Source organism: Protopterus annectens, chromosome 4.part0, assembly GCF_019279795.1.
Source record: "Protopterus annectens isolate FY-2018-M chromosome 4.part0, PAN1.0, whole genome shotgun sequence".
Taxonomy (NCBI): domain Eukaryota; kingdom Metazoa; phylum Chordata; order Ceratodontiformes; family Protopteridae; genus Protopterus; species Protopterus annectens.
This window is the reverse complement of record NC_056733.1, coordinates 217,280,051-217,302,728: the sequence shown is the minus strand read 5'-3', so window position 1 is coordinate 217,302,728 and position 22,678 is coordinate 217,280,051. Positions and strand designations below refer to the sequence as shown.

The following is a 22,678-nucleotide window of genomic DNA, read 5'->3' as shown; positions in this document are numbered from 1 at the left end:
ATATATATATATATATATATATATATATATACACACACACACACACACACATATATATATATATATATATAAATATACATATGTATATGTATACATATATATATATATATATATATATATATATATATATATATATGGATACAAAGCTTCTAGCATTGAAAATAAATTGAAAAAATAAAAACTAAAAGAAATGCAGTCCTCAGTGATTACTTAAGCTTTCGTTCCTTTTATTTCGTATTGGAACTTCTTCAGATAGGATCAAATGTCAAGGGATACAGCATATATAACACCAACAAGCTCATGAATAATAACTAAACAGTTCAGCCAGTAATAAAGAACTTTGTATACACAAATACATATGTATGAAATGAATTAGTGAAAACACTGGCCATGACAAAAGTCTTTTACAAAACGACTGAATGATGCTGTTAAAAAGTGAACAACTACTGTATATAAATATTAAAACATAACATTATGTTTGAGAACTTTGCCAATGGGGTATATACAAATAATGTCTGAATGATGTTATAAAACATATATACAAAAAATGAATGTAAAGTCACAGTGGTGTATTTTATTTTACAGATTGGCACTCTATATTATGTACTTTACATTCATTTTTTTTATATATGTTTTATAGCATCATTCAGACATTATTTGTATATACACCATTGGCAATGTTCTCATACATAATGTTATGTTTTTATATTTCTCTACAGTAGTTCTCTTTTTGTTAAGAGCATCATTCAGTCTTTTTTTAAAAGACTTTTTTCATGGCCAGCATTTTCACTAATTCATTTCATACATATGTATTTGCGTATACAAAGTTGTTTATTACTGGCAGTATTTTCACTAATTCATTTCATACATATGTATTTGCGTATACAAAGTTGTTTATTACTGGCTGAACTGTTTAGTTGTTATTATTCATGAGCTTGTTGGTGTTATATATGCTGTATCCCTTGACATTTGATCCATTCTGAGGAAGTTCCGATAGGAAATAAAAGGAACGAAAGCTTAAGTAATCACTGTGGACTGCACTTCGTTTAGTTTTTATTTTTTCAATTTATTTTCAACGCTAGAAGCTTTGTATGCATGTATCTAGTCTTCTAAGTATTTCTCTGTACTTTTACACACACACACACACACACACACACACACACACACACACACACACACACACACACACACATATATATATATATAATGTGTGTATACACACGTGTAATCTCCGATTTTTGCAGGTGTAAGTGTATGCTGCAACATGTAGTTGAAGAAGGAGTTAATGCAAAATCATCGATGAAAAAATGGTATTTTGCTTAGCAAAATTTTATTGAGATGTAGTCATAAAGTCTGAGGTGGGTATCAGCATGTCATATGGAGAGGTGTGAAGACATTAGAAGAGGAAAGTGAAAATTGTTGAAGAAAGGTTACCTTGTGTGAAGGACATTGAAAGATGAGCGAACATGCAGAGGGAAGAAGAGTAGAAAGGAGGTGTGTGCGAGAGGTTCAAAGAGAAAAGTGAAGTAGGATAATTGAAAAGCAGTAAGTAATTAAGGGGTTGACATGATAGGATGGAATAGTTATAAAGAGGTGTGTGTGAGCGAGCTGCAGGGTTTGTGTAGTTTAGGTACTAGAATGGAGAATGTACAAGGGAGTACCATAAAGTTTGCTTTTGGGGATTAATTGGGTGGTTTGAGTTCGAGAAATTTCCCTGAAATTATATTTGGGAGTTTTGGTGAAAAGTCTGAGTGAAAGGGCAGGATATCTCAATAGAACGGGATTTTTTAATTACTGATCCTAGTAGGTGGTTGGTTCTCAAATTTACTGTTTATGTTTGGCGAGAGTTAGGCAGTGATGTTCATGACTGGGGGAGTTAGTAATGAACCGGAAGATTGTATGGTTGGTGGTTTTGTTTGAGGCTGCATGTATAACGGAGTGTCTGCATTCAATTTGAGATAGGAGTATTCTTTTGCATATGGCAGCTTTAGCTGTCTTTGACAGAAGAGGCATTAGCTTGTTTGCCCAGATCAGTAGTGTGTAGTTCTTTTTGCATGTGTAGTTGAATGTTGAGATTGATATAGCCAGATGTCATTGTAATCTTGAGAAACGTGTGAAGTATGATGAAGGGTAATGGTTGGCTCTTGGGTATATACTAGGATAGCGACCAAAACGGCCTTTATTAATCTAGCCATGCAGTCCAAATCAGTTGTGTCCCTGTGTATCATGGGTGTTTATTAGGTGGGGGTAGTTTAGTTAAGAAGTTTCTAGAGGTTATGTTGGGGGAGGTATGTTAATTTTTGCATTTCTGTCTGTGTTTATGTATTAGACACATGAGAGCCAGACCTAGGGTGAATTTCTGATTTCCTATCCGTTGGTCAAAGTTATTCTTTGCAATGGTTAGGGATGAACTTTGCTTCACATGGATGTGGAGCCTGTTGCAGACCATAGTGATCCTCTGATATACATATATATCTCACCAGCATGTCTTATTTATGTCACAAGCAAAATTAAATTTCTAGTGATTCTAGACTTTCTGATGCTGTTTTTGTGCATGTCCAGAAAGACAATCAAAGATGGATTTGAGGATTCCTTGTATGCCAGTAGTCAGGAAGTCCTTCTACGTGGCACACTTCATCATAAAAGGGTTCTCATCCAGGAAAAAAGAGGTCCTTGTTCCCCTCTACTCGTCACTCATTAGATTCATTATAGAGTACAACGCCCCTATTACCTCACAAGACATCTGCAGCAGCTGGTAAGGTCACAGAAGTACCTCCCAAAGAGGATTACTGGCCTCAAACAAATGACCTCCTCAAAACACTCCAGCTTTACTCCATAGCATATCGCCTACTCTGAGGTGATCTCTGCCTAACATATAAAGCTGCGTCAAACCCAGAGTTGTTGGTCATGCTACACCTAAAGTAATCCCAATCCCACCGAGCTACACACTCTAGGGACCTAAACCTTGTCACCACAGTAAACTGGACATGCTGGAGGGATAGATTCCTGTCTCAGAGACTTCCTATACTCTGGAAAAGGTACCCATATATGTCAAGCAAAGTTCTTCATTAGCACTCTTCAAGAAAAATCTTGATGAGTGGATGGGAAGTAGGAAATACACCCCGGGTATCACTTCTGTGTGTCTGCTCGACAGTGGCACAGGAAAATAACTTTCTTGGGTGGCGAAAGCAATGGAACCTTGCTGGCTAGGCTTACGTAGGCCCTTGGGCTGATAGGCTAGTACCTACCTATGAACCTATAAACCAGGCATAGATTGCTTCTCAGTAATCTGTGAGAGTCTAGAAATGGTTCTTAAAGGGGTTCCCTTCATGACATTGTGTTTATACCCTGGGCTGTCCTAGTAAGGAACCATTATGGACATTCCATCTGTTGCATATATCTGGTTAGGTACATGCCGATGGGTGCATTATACTTAATAAAAGGTCTATTAAGGGCTGAATAAGGTGGCACTATGACATCCTCAACCTTAGGGTCCATGTCCTTATTTATAAGTTGGGCAACACAGAACTATTTTCGTACTACCTAGGCCACATGTTGGTCAAACGCCAGATTATTGTGTAGATATGTTCCCAGATCCCTGACTACTGGTTGACTCTTGGAGATGTATTAGCAGTAAAATAGTTTGTTTGGGTGGTAGTTTTACCAAAAGGGAATGTAATGCATTTCTAGGCATTGTTTTAATCCTTGACTTTGAGAACAGGCATTTTTCTGTGTTAGACTCTTTTGTATGATGTTTGTGTCGTGAGGGGAATGTGTGATCACTCACAGTTTGCATTCCTCTGTAAAATTGGTCAGCCAAAGGCTCTTAACATTAGTCTTTGCTTGTGAAGTAGATGCCAACCAGGAGCAGTCCAAGCATGGAGCCTTGAGGTACCCAATTGGTGACCAATATCTTTTTGGAGGTAGTCTCACCCATAATGACTTCTTGGGTCCTGTCTGTAAGCCAGCTGGGAATCCATTGAGTTATACAGGGGTTTATGCCCAGTTCACTGAGTTTGTCAGTTATACCCAAGTGGTGTAGAACACTATAGCCAGATCTAGGTAGGTGGTATGCACCATTTTTCCCTCATCCGTTGCTGCTTGACATTCCCTTGTCAAAGCCAAACTTGGTTGTGTTCTCTGTCTGAAGGCTGCTTATATATATTTGTTGATCATTTCCATGGTAATTTGCTCCATGGTTTTGCTTGTTAGAGTAGTCAGATTAATAAGATTGTAGTTTCCAGGGTTATTTGATGGTCCACCCTTGTGAAGTGGGGTGACTGTTGTTCTCCATTCACATGATACGAAGTCTCGTTTGAGGTTATAGTTGATAAGTGTCTCAAGTGGTTCTGGTAAGTCATGTTTCAAGCTGTTTAGGAGGCATTCTGGGAAATTGATGGAGCCCATTGAGGCTGTGTTTTTGGCCCTAGAAATATCTTCTCCCATTTACTAGTAGGGAGGGTTATGCTAGTATGTATTTCATGGGGAGGCAGGAGAGTGTGTGGGTGAAGTTTGAGCTGAGTTTGTCAACCAGCAAATTTGCTATGTTGCTGTGCTCAATAAAGGTGGCACCACTTACCACCAGTTTGGCACACTGATGAGTGCTGTCTTTGAGGTTTTGGACATAGTTGTAGAAGGCCTTGTGGATATCTTTAACCTGTGATGCTACCTTGACCTCGTAACTGGCCTTGTTGGACTTAATTAGTCCTCCTCGTTTCCTGTTTAGTTTAATTAGAGAGCTGCTATAATTATGGGAGGTGCTTTTCCTGAATTTAGCCATGATATTTTTCCTTTTGTTATATACCCTAATTGGGTTAGGATTCCACCAGTGTGGTTTGTTTTTAGAGTTTGTTTAGGGATTACTTTTATTAGGTACAGCAGCCTCTATACAGCCATTTACTTGGTTTTACAGGGGCTCTGTGAACAATTCTATGTAGGCTTCTGAGAAGTTGTAGCTGGGAGGGACATTTAATTTTGACAAACTATTGCTTAATAAGATGTTTTGTGGGTTTTTTTTTTTTTTTTAATTTTGTTTCTAATTGTAAAAGGGTTTGCTGGGGTTACTAAGTTGATTTTTATTTTGAAGGAGACAGCTTACCAGTGAGGAAATGACACTGGTTGGTTGGGGTTGGAGTGCATTGCTCTCCTGTATTGGTGAGTACTAAGTCCAGTATCTTTGAACCTCACACTATTTGGTCGGGGGTATTTGTGTTAAAGTTCTGGAGTCATTGTCTCTGTGAATATGAGACAGTGTATGTTTCCCATTTTGCAGAGGGGCAGTTAGTCTCCCATGAATAGGGAGTCTCCCATCAGTAGGTTTGATTTAATGGTGAATGTCTCCAGTAGGGCTAGGTATGAGCTATGGGACTCTATGGACATGAAGGGTAACCTATAGAATGCTAGGGTATGGTATGGTATGGTATGGGACTTTGTCTGTGGTAATTTGCAAGTGGTTAAATTCCAGGGTATTGTCCTATTTAACTAACTTAGAGTTATGCTTGTTGCTTATATCGATTGAGACTCCTTCACCCTTGTCCCTAGTTGTGCTGCTTATGGTCTAAATGAACAGAATGCACTGAAGCCTTGTACTGCAGGAGTACTTTGGCTGGTTTAAGCCATGCCTTGGTAACTGTACGTCTGTCTGTGCTCTCCAGAGGGAGGAGTACTTTGAGTATGGATTTTTTGTGTAGCCTCCAAGCACTGAGCAGTAACAACTTTGTTTCTTTGGTTTTATTTGCTATGTGGGTAGGTTTGTCAGTTTGGCATTGTTAAAAAAAAGACTGTGAGAAGGTAGATAAAGTTTTAGCCAATATTCAGAAGTCTAGGGGAGACAGGAGCAGAACATCCCTTGCTAAGTATTGTGTTTTGTTAACCCTGTTCTCCCATGCATCCAAGTATTGAATCTCCTTAGAAAGACACCAAACACTAAGCCATTTATTGAAGTCAATCACCTTTTGTTTGCACTGTGACATCATCCTTGGTGAATGTAGAATGCTGTTGACTACAAGGGACATACCTGCCTGAGACACACATTCAGAGAGATGGAGTTTTTCTCTGTATATAGTCCAGGGAAGAAAGTCTCAGGTTATTAACTCCCACGTGAATTATGATAGAATCATACTGGTACCTGTGGTGCTGTGACTTGAACGTGTGTGCACTTTGGCTGATCCTGACTCCAGATAAGCAACTAACCATTTTTTTCTCCTTGTTCAGTTTGATGAGTGAAGCAGCTGTGTCTCATACAATGGAGTCCCTTATGACAAGAGTCCTGGATAATGTGTTTGCCTTACTGGCTTTGCTCTTGGGCTCCACTCGTTGTACGTTTAAGTGTGGTGTTTGATGTTGCTTTTGGTGACTGTTTTAGAGATTGCGGAGGATTGGTGTTGCCATTTATAGACTTAGGAGGTCTTTGAGGTTTGGGAAGATTGCTTTTTAGTGCCTCTGCTTAACCTGTTCTATGTGTGTGGTGAACACTGTGTGTGTTCTTGACAGTGATGTGTTAGTATGCAAGTTTTTTGCCTCCAGTGTGTTTATCAGTTTATGGGGATAAAAATGATGAGGTCCAGTATAGGCAAGAAGAGATTATTAATGTAATAGCAGTATATTTCAAAGAATAGGCAAGAAGAGATTATTAATGTCGTAGCAGCATATTTCAAAGAAAAGTTCTTGACAAAAAAGATGGGAAAGGGGTTGGTAAGAGTATAGGGTTGTGAAAGGAGAAAAAAGTAAACTGGCTTTAAAAAGAGCCTGTTAGAGATGAATCAGATATGGTACTGAAAAAGTTATTGAAGTTGTGCCAGCTCTTGATAGGATGATAGTTATTTTTAAAGAAATGAAAGATGAGAAGGTATATGTTTGGAAATTATATATGAATTGATTTGCAAGGGTATAATGAATTATTTGAGGAGCAATGGCATTTATATACAAAAGTGATAAAGTTCAAATATTGGAGGCATATTAAACTGGGAAATGTATAATGTATTATAAAATATTCAGGAACATTTTGCAAAAGAAATGTAGTGAAGTAGTAAGTTATGTATAAAGGTATGTGTGGTATATTAAAGAAACAAGTGATCGAGGAGATGTTATTATTGAATGGAGTAGTTGATAGTGTTGTTAAGGGGCTGAAAGGCAGTGTGATCCTTGTATGTGATGTAGCAAAAGCAATCGATAGTATAGATTATGGTAGCGCATGGGAAATGTTAAGAAGTTTTGTGATGGGAAGTAGAGTGGTGTTTGAAAATATGTGGAATTACGTTGTGGTGGATGGGCAGATGAAAGTATTCATGTTTAAGATGAAGGTAAATAAGGGTGTCCAGTGAGTGGAGTTATCTTTACTGTGTTAACAAATGCATTATAAATGAATTGCCAGTAAGATTTATAAGGAGCAGAGTGAGAAGGAACGGAGCAGGTAATGGTGCCTATGTTTGTCTTATGCAGATGTTCTGTAAAGTCTGTGTGAAAAAAGTAACAATTGGAGAAAATATGATTGAGATGAAATGGAGAGAAAACATTTTAGATGTAAAAAAATAGGATGGGTATTATTTTATAGTATAAAGTTAGGTAAACAAGATGTAATCATGAATTAAAGAGAGGATACGATACGGGAAATAAAGAAAAATGTAGTGTTGAGGAAAGCATTTCAGATGTCATTCAAAAAGGAAATCTGTTTGGTAAAGTCGTGTGTGATGAAAAAATTCCAAAAGGTAAGGAAAAGTAATTTCTTGAAATATTCAGTGTTGTATGGTATTTTAGATTGAATGCAGTTAAAAGATGAATATTGTACTGTACAGAAGGAAAAGGTGGACCGAGGTTAAGAAGTATTATTGTCTGTCTGGTATCTTGACATGTTTTTGGATGATGAAAAGTATAGTACAAGAGAAAAGGAAAATAAATTGTGAGTAAAGTATTGTAGACAAATCTGAATAAGCATGAGATAAAGTAAGAATTGGAAAAAGTAAAAGAAACCATAAGGGAAATGGTTGGATACATGGATAAGGAAAATATTGTAATACATAAGCACAGGTTGATTGTGGAAATTAGGTAATGATGTATGAAAAGAAAATAGTGTTATGGAAAGATTTCTGATGCCATATAAAAGTGTCAACACAGCAGGCTTGAAGCTCTGTCACTATATTCTTTGTTTATTACAGACTCCTATCAGGTGATTTATGTCTAGCATTTCATGCTGCTAAGGACCCCAACTCCTTGTTTTTCTGCACCTTAAAAAAAAAAAACAAAAGACTTGAATCTGTTTCATCAAATAAGTAACACACTGTGGAGGAACAGATTGTGGAATAATCTACATCTAAAACAGAGAGATACTCTAACTTTTTTAAGGCAAACCTTGATGTTTGAATAGATTCCCATATATGCATTTCCTTCCTGACTTGCTTTGCCTTCCTGGTGGCAGGAGGTGCTCTGTGAGGGTGGATATTAGCAAGGTCATTATGGTCCATGGACTGATACTGCAATGTAAACTCTGTAAATCTGTCTCCATGCACAAAAAGGTAATGGAGCAAAATGATTGTTAAACCATAGGAAATTTTAAGTGAAGTAGAAAGACTGTCTTCAAGACATTTAAAGAGGTGTGGGAGATATAAGATATTTGTTGTGACTATTGTTGAACAGATCACTCTCAGAAGGGCAAGGTACAAGCAACACAAAAATAATGTAAACAGTGTAAGGCGGAGGAATCTGTTGAACATTCTTTGTTGACATGTGAAAGATTAGAACTATCTGGCAAAAGCTTAAAGAATGAGTGTTTTGGAAAATTTAATATGGAATTCTGGAAATGGTAGATATGATATTGATTATTACTATATGAGATTTATAGAAATACAGATGTGAATTTCTTGTATGGTAAACTGTGATTGTGCAGTCATATTGAATAGAATATAGAACTGGTTGTGGCAGAAGGATTTGAGGATTGAGTACATATACATAAGTGTATACATGAATGCAAAAGTGTAAAATGTGTGTAATGTATTTAAAGTGTTAAAATTTTAAAGTGTAAAAAGGAATGAGAACAGCTACAAATTGTATATCAGATTATAAAATAAAACAAAGCACCCCTGCTGTTTTTGATAAGTACAGTGGGATCTTTTATATCCTTGTGAGCTACTAACAACTCAAGTCAATAGGACTTTGATTTAACAGCCGTTATGAATGGCAGATGCACAATGTTTTCTTGATGACGGATGTAATGGCCTCCTCAAAACCATGCTAGGTGTTCAGTGGGAGAATACAGTAATTATGTAATTTTTAAGGGGATGTGAACTGACAACTTGATGTATATTTGTAAGTGGAAGGTGCTGTTGAGTGATATAAACTTGTATATATCAAGTGTGTTACACCGTTTATGTACAGTGGGATCACCTAATGTCCTTCCATAGGTACTGCAGCGAGCCCTTCATAATCAGCTATCTGATACAGGGATATTATGGAGTAGGAGTCTTTACCTGCTTTTATTTTTCTCAAAACCTGAAGCACTTCTACAGATTATAGCTGCAAAATTCAAGTGTTCAGATTGGGTGGTTTAAAAGCCATATTAACTGAAATTACTTGCATATTTATGCATGTGTATTCCTTTAGTTTTGTTAGCCATAGAAGCTGTTGTGTTTCTTCAATTGTTTGACCATTACTATATTAGCTGCTTGCTGTCTAAAGTTATTTTCTTTCTATCCCCATTTGTTTTGTAGGCAGCGTTTTGAAGATGCACCTTTAATGACTAAAGCATTACGAGAAACCCAGTCACAGGAAAAGATGCTTCGTTATCCCAAGGTACAGTACTCTCTGTCCTGTATTGCCCCATTCCATCAGATCCAACTCTGTGTGGCTTTTTCTAAGTCAGTACCTGTGTTCTGTGGACAGGTGTTAATAGTTGCTAGGACCCACCACCTGAAGCTCTGTTACTATTCATCTCTCTGTCTTTCACTCGTACACTTAAACTTATTTCAGTTTCTTTTAGTCCTTCTGTCATCTTTTAATAATTGTCGTGGTCAGACATGCAGTTGATGGCATTTGACAGCTGTTTATTTCTGATGTAATTTAACTTGTTCAGCATTGATCTTATTTTATGGAGACTTCTGGAGGGAGTCCAGTGTGTAGGCTCTCAGTTACAAATGCCCTGTGCGTGGAGACAAAAAATGTTCACCATAGTGAGATTATCTGAAGTCTATACTACTGTCCCTTTACCAGAGAAAATGGCATGCTCATTGTCTTTATACAGTTTTTTCTTGCACTCTTAATGTATATATCTTTTTCTTGCATACCTGTTCTTCTTATTTCGGCTTTTCCCAGTTAGGGGTCGCCACAGCGGATCACCTGTCTGCTTATGATTGGCAGTGGAGTTTTATGGTGTTGAGTTGCCAGCCCGTCACCCAGCCTTCCACAGAAGGGTGCACACACTCACACCTAGGACCAATTTAGTCTGTCCAATCCACCTACTTTGGGATGTGGGAGGAAACCGGAGCACCCGGAGGAAACCCACGCGACCACAGGGAGGACATGCAGACTCCGCACAGAAAGCAACTCAGCCGAGGATCGAACCGGAGAACCTCTTGCTGTGAGGTGGCAACGCTAACTGCTGCACCACCATGGCTGCCCATTTCCTTGCATACCTGTTAATGGACCATTACTGATAAGAGATTTGAACCTCACATTAGTTACTTTTCTGTCCTGCTGTTGAAATTTAACCTCCCCACCCCCACAATAATCTGAAATTCAAGTCAGGATGTGAACTAGATACAGCTGTGATGAAGAAGTCAAGATCTTCCCTTAAATGAAAAAAACAAGCTCTGTATTTCTGCAGATACTCCTGTATACCAGCTGTTCAGAGCATTTTAATCAGAAGGCATAGTTTGTTTCAGCTCTTATGAATGAATGAATGCTTGCATTTGTTCTTGAACTAAAACTCACTTTGCTGCTGATAGTTAATGCCTTATGTGCAAGAAGCAAAGCTTTGTGGTGGCCATTGTAGTTTGATCTTCAAAATGTTGCTTTGTTTGACTTGCCTCTCAAGAGTGTAGTAGCTTTAGCAGCATTCAGCTCATTTTCAATAAAATCATGTTTGCTGTTTTAAAGATTACACTGTGAATAGCATGTCATTTATTGTGCAACTTGAAATTATCTGTAGTTAAATGATTAAAAATGTTGCTGCCATGCCATTAAATTATGTCTGTTACTTTCAGGGGCTAACTGTGGCATTGAAAGTGCACATGTGTAGCTGTTGCAGGGAATTTCGACAGGAGTGTGATAACCATCTGCTTAAAGAATTACACTTGGCTGAAGCATTCTTCCCTCAGACAGATTTGCTGTGGTCAAGGCTTACCTTTACCCTGACCTAGTTTGATCTTAAAGTAAGTTTAAAGGTGCAAGGTATGAAGCGCTCTGCATGGAATGATGTGGAGGACTTGTCTGTTGCAGAAGTCATCTTGAGTTTCAAAACTGTGCTGTGTTTCTGTAATGGAAACTGTCGCAGTGTTTGTACTGAAAGAAGTTTGGGTGCTGTAACACACGGGGATCCCATTCACTTGTAATTACAACTTAACCTGCATACAACTCATCTCATAGCACAAAAGCATACTCAGTCATGGCAATAGAACAAAAGGATAACAAAAGAAAGTCATATGGAATAAGGATAATTTATTGTTAAGTAGTCATAATGGAGAATTTTAAAAAAGGGAAGAATCTAAGTATGGCATGGACAGATTACAAAAAAGCATTTGACAGCATCCCACAGTCACACGGATAAAGGAGTGCTTGCAGATGTGCAAGATGCACCCTTCACTGATTAATTACATTACAGTGACCATGAAACAGTGGCAAACCAGTTTGTAGCTAAGCCATGATAAAGGACAAATTATTATCCTAGGGATAAAAATTCAAAGGGGAATATTCCAGGGTGACTCTGTCACTGCTGCTCTTTTGTCTTGCCCTTAAGCCTTTAAGTTGTCTACTTAACAGATTACATCATGGTTACAGTTTAGCTCCTAGACAACAACAAAGTGAAAAAGACTTATCTTTTTGTGGATGATTCGAAACTGTATAGTTCATCGGATGAGGAGCTGAAAGCACAACTGGAAGTTGTCAAAACTTTCTCAGATCAAGACAGCAGCACTAAGGAAATCTCAGCCTGGGACAGGAATGTGATATAAAGGAAGTTGAGCAGGAGCGACTCTATAAATATTTGGGAATTGATGAAGGATTGACCATAAAACATGAACAAGTGTGAAAAAAACTCAGTACTTAATATTTTAGAAGATGAAAATTAATACTAAAAACAGCCCTGGCATCTAGGAACAAAGTCTAAGCTATAAACTAATTTGTTCTTCCTGTTCTAACTTACAGTTTATTGGGTGCTTGACTGGCCCCAAAAGGTATTGGATCAGTTGGACAGAAAAACAAGAAAAAATCCTTCACTGTTATCAAGAGATTATAAAAATTGGTGTTTAGCAAGATTATATATTCCTCATAATGGAGGAGGTATGGGCCTCCTCAAAACTGATTACATGTATAGATTTGCAGTCGTAGGACTGCATACATACCTGCTGTCCTCTCCAAATCCAAACATAGTAAAGGTTTTGAAACGTGAAGAGAACAAGTCTAAGAGGATGTCCCTGCTTACTTTGGCAGAAACATATTGGAGCCTAACAGGAATGGAAACCAAACCCGAAGTTTGCAAAAATCACTCATCAACTGAATGTGCCAAAAGATAAATCAAATCCATACATGCATCAAAGTGGTCATTTTGTGAAGCTAATGTACGTGCCAGATGTACTGAATGAGTAGCCATTCCTTCAAAATGTTTGGTTATTTTGCTTAAATTAAGCTAGGTCTCTAACCGTATTTTATCTGTTGAAAGTAATAGTAATCTTGCACAACTGTGAGATATTCTTTCAGCTTTCATTATTATATGTGAGGAAATCTATTCCTCTATGAACCTAAACATTGTTGAAAATACAGAAACAATTCTGGTTGCGTTACCTCAAATAAGTTACCAGATTGCCTAGTTAGCAGATTAAATGAGGAAATATACTTGAAGAAATTCTAGACATAGTTTTGTATCATAAACCAGATAAAGCTCCAGATCTGGATGGCTTTTGGTGCCTTTTTCCTGTTATACACTTAAGTATCACCTATTCCCAATAATTTTAACATTTTTACAGGTGTACATATCTGTATATATACACACACACACACACACATATATATATATATATATATATATATATATATATATATATGTGTGTGTGTGTGTGTAGATGTATGTATGTATATCAAAATATTAAAAAAAAAAAAAAGGTTGAATGCCAGAAGATTGAAACCCAAAACATTGAGAACAAACAACAAAAAATTAAAAAACTTAGTCAGTGGCAAGCTCCCCCTCCTGCACTCCACAACCCCTGTTAATTATATATACCAACTCTGAGATTGCACTACTGTTTGGAAAGGGCAAAATCCCATTCCCCACTCTACCATGATCGCCGACAACTAGCTACTGCTGACATTTTTTTAACATTTGATATAAAATGTTGGTACCAAATGGGTTTATCACTGTGAACCTTTGATGAAATTAATGGAACCATATATGTGTGTGTGTGTATATATATATATATATATATATATATATATATATATGTGTGTGTGTGTATATAGAGAGAGAGATTTGTATTTATATATGTCTTATATAAATTACATTGTAGATTAAAAAATTAATCGAAGACTGTTTTTATTCTCATAGTTTCATAGGTAGGTACTAGGCTATCTGACCGAAGGCATTTATAAGCCTAGCCAGAATGTGTTGGATTTCACACACCCCCCCCCCCCCCTTAGGTTACTTCCCTGTGCCTCTGTCCAGCAGAGCAACTGAAGTGATCCCTGGGGTAAACTTTGATTCCCGTCCAGTCGTCAAAGTTTCTTTTGAAGAGTGTTAGCGATTAGCTCTGCCTAATGTAGATTGGAATCTTGTTCCAAAGCATGGGAAGTCTGTGGGACAGGAATCTGTCCCTCCAGCATGTCCTATTTATTGTTGCGGTGAGGTTTAAATCCCTAGAGCTTGTGGCTCCAGGGGATATAGTTTTCTTTAGGTGGAGCATGTCCATCCATTCTGGGTTGGACATGGTCTTGTATGTCAGACAGATCACCTCTGAGTAGGTGGTATGCAACCGAGTACAGCTGGAGTTTCTTCAGTTGAGCTGCATAGGGCATCCGTTTGAGGCCAGTGATCCCTTTGGTGAGGTAATTCTGTGGTCTTTCCAGCTGTTGCAGGTGTCTTGTAAGGTACATCCTAAATGGGGCATTGTACTCTATGATGGGTGTGATGAGTAGAGGGGCACAATGACCTCCTTTGATATGGATGTGAACCCTTTTGTGATTTGGTTGGCCACATAAAAGGATTTTCTAACCACTTTGGCAATGTGATTATTAAAGGGAGAGGTTACTGTCTACTTGGGTCCCCTGATCCCTTATTACATGTTCCGTATTTAGGGGACTACCACCTATGTGGTAGTTTGTCGGTACTTTGTTTTTTCCAAAGGGGATGACTATGCACTGTTTGGCATTTAGCTTGAGGCCGTGATTTTGACACCAGGCATCCTTCTCAGTGAGACACTTTTGGAGGATGTCTGTATCAGCCGGAGAGTCAATTATTGCCCCTAGTTTGCAGTCGTCTGTGAACTTGGTCAGCCTTAGTCCTCCTGTGCTTGCCTGTACCTCTGAGAAGTATATGCCAAACAGGAGGGATCCTAGGACTGAGCCTTGCGGAATACAATTTGTAACCAGGTTTAGTGTTGGACCTAGCTCTCACCATGTGGGTTCTGTCCGTGAGCCAGTTGGCAACCCATCTTGTGACGTAGGGATTTATGTTCAGGCTGGTGAGCTTGTCTATAATACCAGAATTGGAAATGGTGTCAAAGGCCTTTGTGAGGTTTAGGTAGGCTTTGTGTACCACCGTTCCCTCGTCTATAGCCTTAGTAACTGTCTCAAAGATGTCCGCCAGGCTTAGGAGGCATGATCTGCCCTTAACAAAGCCAAACTGGGTAGGGTCCAGTGTTTGGAGGTTCCCAATGTCTCTGTTAATGAGTTCCATGATGATGCACTCCATAGCCTTGCAGACCAAGCTAGTCAGGCTTATAAGGCAATAGTTCCCTGGCTCTGTTGTGGCTCCACCTTTGTGGAGTGGAATAACCATTGCTGTGCACCATTCTGTGGGTACGTAGCCTGTGGAGAGGCTGAGTTTGAACAGTGTGTTTAGGTGAGGGGTTAGATGTTCTTCGTGTTTCACTGTCGCAGTCATTACATTTGGGTAATCTTCTGGCGGGTTGCCCCCCAGATTAACAAAGTCTTGGGTTCTGTGTCTGTTGCTGTCCCTTCTTCCATGACATCAGGTTGTCAGAGGTATAAAACATGCAGCAGACACCATTACATCAGTCTTTCTTGCCGTGTGGTGCCCGAAGCAGAAGCAGTTCACGAGTGCCGGTCGGCCGACTCCTGCAATTTTCATTTTCGAGTTTCAGAACCGAAGTCTTCAACTTAAAGCTAAGTACCCCATTGGGGAAACTTTTTCTTGCTCCTTTCTGATGTCAGTAAAAGTTAATAATTGCATCACTTGTGGAAAGCAAATACCTCATAAAGATTTTCATTCGTACTGTATTCCTTGCCCTAGGCCCTGATCACGACATACCTTGCTGTCGTCGTGCTTTATTTAATCAGCGCATTATCCGTTGTCGGTACATTTTTGCCTCTAAATATTTCGGTTCTCGGTTTAATTATCCAGAAATGTCGGTTAGCCATCCGACTACCGGGATTCCGAAAAAATGCAAAGATAAAGACAGAGACAGGCCGTCGAGATCCAAAACTGCTGATGATGCTTCTCCTAAGCCAGTCGCCAGTTCGCCGGTACTCAAGCACATGTCCTTCAAGAATGCAACTGCAGTCATAACATGTGGGTTGTCCTGCCTCAGGCAGCCCTCGGTCGGCCGGATTCCAAAGTCTGGGTCCGACGTCGGCTGATGTCGCATTTCTCTCCGACGTCAGAGCGGCTGGAGTGCATAAGCATCAGCCGACGACATTTTCTTCAGTCTTTCTTGCCGCATGGTGCCCGAAGCAGAAGCAGTTCGCAAGTGCCGGTCGGTCAGCTCCTGTATTCTACGATACCGAAGTCATCAAAAAGCTAAGTACCCCGTTGGGGACCTTTTCTTGCCTCAGCCGATGTCAGAAATTACTGAAAAAGTTAACAATTGTCTTTCTTGTGGTAAACAAATACCTCATAAGGATTTCCACTCTTTCTGTCTCCCTTGCCTGGGCCCAGACCACGACGTCTCGGCCTGTGTAGCCTGTGCTCGCTTCAACAAGCGCACTCTCAGGCGCCGGGCGGTGTTCGCTGAAGATTTTTTCGGCGATAATTTTGCTTACACCATGCCGTCGGATCTTCCGACATCGCAAACGCCCAAAAAGCGAAAAGACCGGGACCGACATCCTCGGCCCGCGTCTACCTCCGACTCCACGCCAAAACCTAGCGCGAGTGCTCCGGTTCCCTCTGAGACGGTCTCTCCACCACTCCGAACCGAAGACACCGCAGTACCGACGACTCCGATTCCAGACATTACTCCGACGCCAGTTATCGATTTTCCTCCGGATACCGAAACCAAGGAAATGCCCGAGACCATTGCTGTAGACAAGGTCACTCCTGCACGTGGAGCTGCCAGTCCCCCTATGGCCATGTCTATTAAGGCCTACACTACGGCTAAGGCAGCCAGCAAAACAAAGCATATTACTTCTAAACCCTTACCTCAGCCGACTCCAGAGACACAAATTATGTCCATGGCTGCTGATTTGATTTCCATGATTAGAGGTTCACAGGCCCATCCTGAGAGAGGATCCCAGCCTCCTCCTGATAAAAGGCCCCGGGTTGAACCCTCTGACCCTACACATTCAGATGAAGATTCTGAGGGCTCTGTCCACTCTGATAGCCAGGAAGAGCTCTTCCAGACCTATGAGGACTCAGATGCAGAAGATTCCATCCCCTCGGCCTCCCCTCCTGAGGATTTTTCTTTTGGGGAAGTTCTGCACACCATGAGGGAACATTTCAAGTGGCAAGGTCAGGAGTATTCTGATTCTAGGAAACGCCTTAGGACTTTCCTTAAGAAGCCTCAGCACAGGCCCTTAGCTATTCCTCCTGTACTTGATGTTCTGGATGATTTGTATTCTGACTCTAGTGCTACCCCTGATTCTCTTCCTCCTGCCAAGCCAGACAGGTATTACAGGGTCCCAGAAACTCATTCCCATTTATTCAGGGCCCACACTGCTGATTTGGAAACTATTTCACAGGGGCCTAAAGGAGTTTCAGCCTCCACCTCAAAGAATCCTTTGCCCTCCAACAGGGAAGCTAGGTCATTAGAGAGATGGGGCAAAAAGGTTTACACATCCACTACCTTATCTATGAGAGCTTTAAATTGCCTTTTCCATATGTTACAATACCAGGATTATCTGTTAGAAGATTTACAAAAAACATTAGCCACTCCTGAGCCTTTAGACAGGAAGACTTTGCAGGAAGCTGTACATAACACTCAGCAAGTAAGCAATCACTTCCTGCAGTGTGGATATGATGCACTGGAAGCTTCATGTAGGGCAGCTATGACAGGGGCAGTCATTCGTAGACATGCTTGGTTAAAAGATCAACCTCTACCAGATCATGTAAAAGCAAAACTTCTGGATGCACCTTTGGAAAAGAACAAGCTTTTTGGTGCAAATGCTAAGGATGTGTTAAAGACCATCGAAGAAAAAGCAAAATCAGTCCAGACTGTGAAAGATTTCCTCCAGGTTCAACCCCCCAGATTCAGTAGGAATTGGCCTTCAAAAAACTGGTCCTTTCCTAATCCAGAAAAGTTTCAAAGGGGTAAGAACAGACATGGCCGAGGAAGAGGCCAATACAGAGGCCCTTACAGGGGATGACAATGGCAGCCAGGAAACCAAAGAAGTGACGCAGGGGTCTCACCTGCCCCACAACCACAATCTCGATGACTTTCCTCTATTACCGCCTACCAGGGAACAACTGGAAGCTCCCTTGGGCGGGAAATTATCTCTGTTTGCAGAGAACTGGCACAGACTGACAAAGGACAAATGGATTTTGGACATTATAGACCGAGGGTACAGGTTTCATTTTCATACCTTACCAAGAAAACAAGGCATGCCAAACCTGCCACAAAATCAGAGGGCAGAGGCTATCAAGCAAATCACTCTGCTGATTCGGATGAAAGCAATAGAAAGAGTTCCACAACAAGAACAAGACCAGGGGTTTTACTCAAGACTGTTCCTTGTTCCAAGAAAAGAATCTCAATGGAGACCAATACTGGACTTGTCCGCATTAAACACCTTTCTCATAGTACCAAAGTTCAAAATGCTGACACTACAGCAACTCCTTCCCATGCTGGGCAAGGGGTCGTGGCTGATTACTCTGGACCTTAAGGAGGCATACCTGCATGTCCCTATCAGACACAGCTGCAGAAGATACCTCAGATTTCTTGCAGGGCCAGAGCATTATCAATTCTCAGCATTGCCATTTGGCTTGTCTACTGCGCCCAGAGTATTTACAAAATGCCTGGCTTCAGTAATTGCTCATTGCAGGCTCCAGGGTATACAGATTTACCCGTACCTGGACGACTGCCTCATACAAGCGGACGACAAATTGATGTTGACAAAAAACCTGGATTATGTCATACGATTACTTCAAGCTCTGGGATACACAGTCAACTTCCAAAAGTCAAGACTGCAGCCATCCCAGCAAATAATCTTCTTAGGAGCCAAACTAGACACAGCCTCTCAGATGGCTTACCTGACAGAAGACAAGCAAGAGAAGTTAACTCATTATTTCAAAGGTCTAGCAAAACTCACCCAGATGACTGCAAGGAGATTCCTACAGGCCCTGGGTTACATGGCATCCTGCATTCTCCTGGTTCCATTCGCAAGACTACACATGAGAAAGCTTCAATGGTACCTAAAAAGCATTTGGTCTCAACACAGCAACAACTTGGAGACAATCATACCACTAATTCCATGCCTACAAAAGGAATTCCTATGGTGGGCCTCGGTGAGCCAGGCAAACACAGGTATGTCATTCAGAAAACCACAGATAACACAGACCATGACTACAGATGCCTCAGACCTTGGATGGGGGGGCGCACATGGAAGGCAGGTGTATACAAGGACAATGGTCTCCAAAGGAAACACATCTGCATATAAACCAAAAGGAAATGCTGGCAGTAATGCATGCCATCGAGGCCTTTCAACACCAACTCCAGCAAGGCCATTTAATGATACGGACAGACAACACCACTGTGATGTGGTACATAAACAAGCAAGGGGGCACCCACTCTTACCCTCTTTGCAGACTGACAATGCAGCTTTGGGAGAAATCACTGCGCCTAAACATCCAGTTACAATCCCAGTTTGTTCCAGGAAAAGACAGTGTTGGCGGACAGCCTAAGCAGGAATTTCACAGATCCACACGAGTGGAGGTTATATCCAAAGGCATTCAGACAACTCACTTCGACATGGGGCAAGCCAGAAGTGGACCTATTTGCCTCTCATCTCAACCATCTTCTACCAAAATTCTGCACAAGGACATACCATCCAAAAGCTTGGAAAATAGATGCCCTCTCATTCAACTGGAACTCCCTAACAATCTATGCATTCCCATCTCTGCCACTGATGACCTCAGTATTACTAAAGATCAAAGCAGAGAGACCCAAGGGAATCATAATAGCTCCGGACTGGCCAAGACAACACTGGTACCCACTACTACGGAGCATATGTCACACCAGGAGGTGGGCCCTTCCCCAGTGGCCTCTACTTCTGACTAAGCACAACTTCGAAACAGTGCATCCAAATCTTCAGACACTGCAGCTAACAGCCTGGGAGATCCCATAAATAACTTCAGCCTATCTCTCTCCAAGGAAGTTCAGCTGATACTAACAGAGGCTCGAAGACCGTCCACCAGAAAGGTTTACTTAGCAAAGTGGAAAAGATTCAGCAATTGGAATACCAGCAAGGGACATGATGCATCATTGTTGAGCATCCCACTCATCTTAGAATATTTGGCAGATATGTTAAAGAATGGCCTCTCATATTCTTCCATAAAGATACATGCATCTGCTATTTCAGCTAGATACAACACTGATCGTCCTGTTTTTTCACACCCTTTATTAAGGCAATTCCTCAGGGGAATCAAGAACATTAAGCCACCAAGAAAGACCCCAGTGCCAGCCTGGGACCTCAATTTTGTCCTAGAAAAACTGACTCTACCTCCATTTGAGCCAGCAGCTTCAGTTGACTTGCAATTTCTCTCATGGAAGACAGCTTTCCTGTTGGCAATTACATCAGCAAGAAGGGTTTCGGAGCTACAGGCCCTAATGGCAATACCACCCTTTATTATTTTTCACAGAGACAGGGTTTCATTAAGGACCAACCCTACTTTTATGCCAAAGGTGGTATCTAGGGTTTCTTTAAATCAAGCCATTCATCTGCCTGCTTTCTTCCCCAATCCTGAGAACAAGGGGGAAAGACTGTTGCATACCTTGGACATTCACAGACAACTTTACTACCTGGACAGAACCAAGGCCAGTAGGAAGTCTGAACAACTTTTTGTAGCTTACGCCCCTGCAGTGCAAGGAAAAGCAATTTCAAAACAGACCATTTCAAAATGGATTGGACATTGCATCAGATTCTGTTATTCCTTTCATGGAAAGACTGTTCCAGCCAATGTCAGACCACATTCCACCAGAGCTACAGCCACCTCTACAGCATTCTTAAGAGGGGTGCCTACTAAGGACATTCTAGAAGCTGCTACATGGAGCTCCGTGCATACATTCTCCAAACACTACAATCTCCTCTATACTCCAGATCCAGAGCAGGCTTTGCTTGGCAGTCCTGCAGGGCTTGATTGCCACACCATCTTTTCCTAGAGCATTCCTCCTCCCCAGCTAAGCTATGGTATTCTACCCACATGTTATGACTGCAGTTGCATTCTTGAAGGACATAGTACAGTTTTGTACCTACCATAAATGTAGATGTCCGATAGACATGCAACTGCAGTCGGATTTTCCCACCCTCCATACCCCTCTATGCCTAGGGTCCACTCCTATCCCTGTTTCTCTTAGCTGGGGATATCTGTTATGGTGTATTTGTTTTATTGCTCATTTATTTGTTTGGAATCCTGTTTTTGTCTTCCAATTTGATTACAGCCTTCCTTGGAGGACACCTGGCATCTGGGGCAAGAAACACTGAAGAAAATGGCGTCGGCTGATGCTTATGTACTCCAGCCACTCTGCCGTCAGAGAGAAATGCGACATCAGCCGACGTCGGACCCAGACTTTGGAATCCGGCCGACCGAGGGCTGCCTGAGGCAGGACAACCCACATGTTATGACTGCAGTTGCATGTCTATCAGACATCTACATTTATGGTAGGTACAAAACTGTACTTTTCGCAGCCCCTGATACCCAGTACTACTGATTTGCAGGCCTCTACTGAGACCCATTCGGAGTCTTGTATGCTGTGAGGTACTTCACCTATGGAACCCCCAGATGTCTGTACCTTGGATGGATCCAGAGCCGCTGTGCAGGCACCGGCTTCTGAGGGTGTATTCAGGCCTACAAACTTGCATATTAAATCGACACCGCCTTCATTACTAAGGCCAAAATCTCGATCCATGTCTAAAAAACGATGCCCAGGCCACATGTTCAGGCCCCTATGCCTAAAAAACAAATGATAAAAATGTCTGAAGATCTGATTACTCTAATCGGGTAGTCAACTCCCCCACTCTAAGAAGCCTAAGGCTGAGCTTGATTATGAATCTTCTGATCAGGATTCTGTTTCTTCTGACTCTTCTAATGACCTGGATTTGTCCATAACTACTTATGAGGATTCTGATGCAGAGGATTCCATTCCCTCTGCTTCCCCTCCTGAGGATTATTCTTTTGGGGAAACTTTACATACTTTAAGGGAGCATTTTCACTGAGAAAGCCAGGAATTTTCTGATTCAAAAGTGGCTTAGGGATTTCCTTCTACTACCTCAACATAGGCCTTTGGCTATACCTCCTGTACTAGACATTGTTGATGATGTGTTCTCGGAATCTAGTTTGGCCCCTGATTCCCTGCCTCCGGCTCCTAGTAAACCTGATGGGTACTACAGGGTTCCTGAGTCCCATAACTTCCTTTTCAAAAATCCTGTTGCGGATCCAGAAACCATTTCTCAGGGGCCCAAGGGCATTAAGGCTTCTACTGCTAAAAATCCTACCCCTTCTGATAGAGACTCCAGGGTGCTGGATAGATAGGGTAAAAAGGTTTATACTTCTGCAACCTTGGCAATCAGAGCTTTAAACTGCCAATTTCATATGTTAAAATATCAGCATATTATTGGACTGCTTAAACAGCAAATGATGTTGATTCCTGACTCTGTGAAAATAAAGATTTACAGGATTTAATGCATTTTGCTGAACAAGTTGGAAAACATACTTTGCAATGTGGTTTTGATTCTTTAGAGGCCTCTTGCAGGGCTGCTGTTACTAGGTCTCTGCTTAGAAGGCATGCTTGGCTTAAGGAACAATCTTTGCCTGATCATGTTAAAGCTAAATTGTTGGATGCTCCTTTAAATCAGAACCACCTGTTTGGCAATAAGG

The 22,678-nt window shown here is 40.9% G+C and overlaps 1 protein-coding gene across 1 annotated transcript in view; it reads left to right on the top strand.

The window, feature by feature from the left end:
- The window catches only part of ASPSCR1 (ASPSCR1 tether for SLC2A4, UBX domain containing), a 4,162,292-nt gene that overhangs the window by 2,496,790 nt on the left and 1,642,824 nt on the right, over positions 1–22,678 (top strand). The window contains exon 9 of the mRNA XM_044068220.1: positions 9,702–9,783. Coding sequence (XP_043924155.1) covers positions 9,702–9,783 — 82 coding nt within the window. The remainder of the gene's footprint in view (positions 1–9,701; positions 9,784–22,678) is intronic.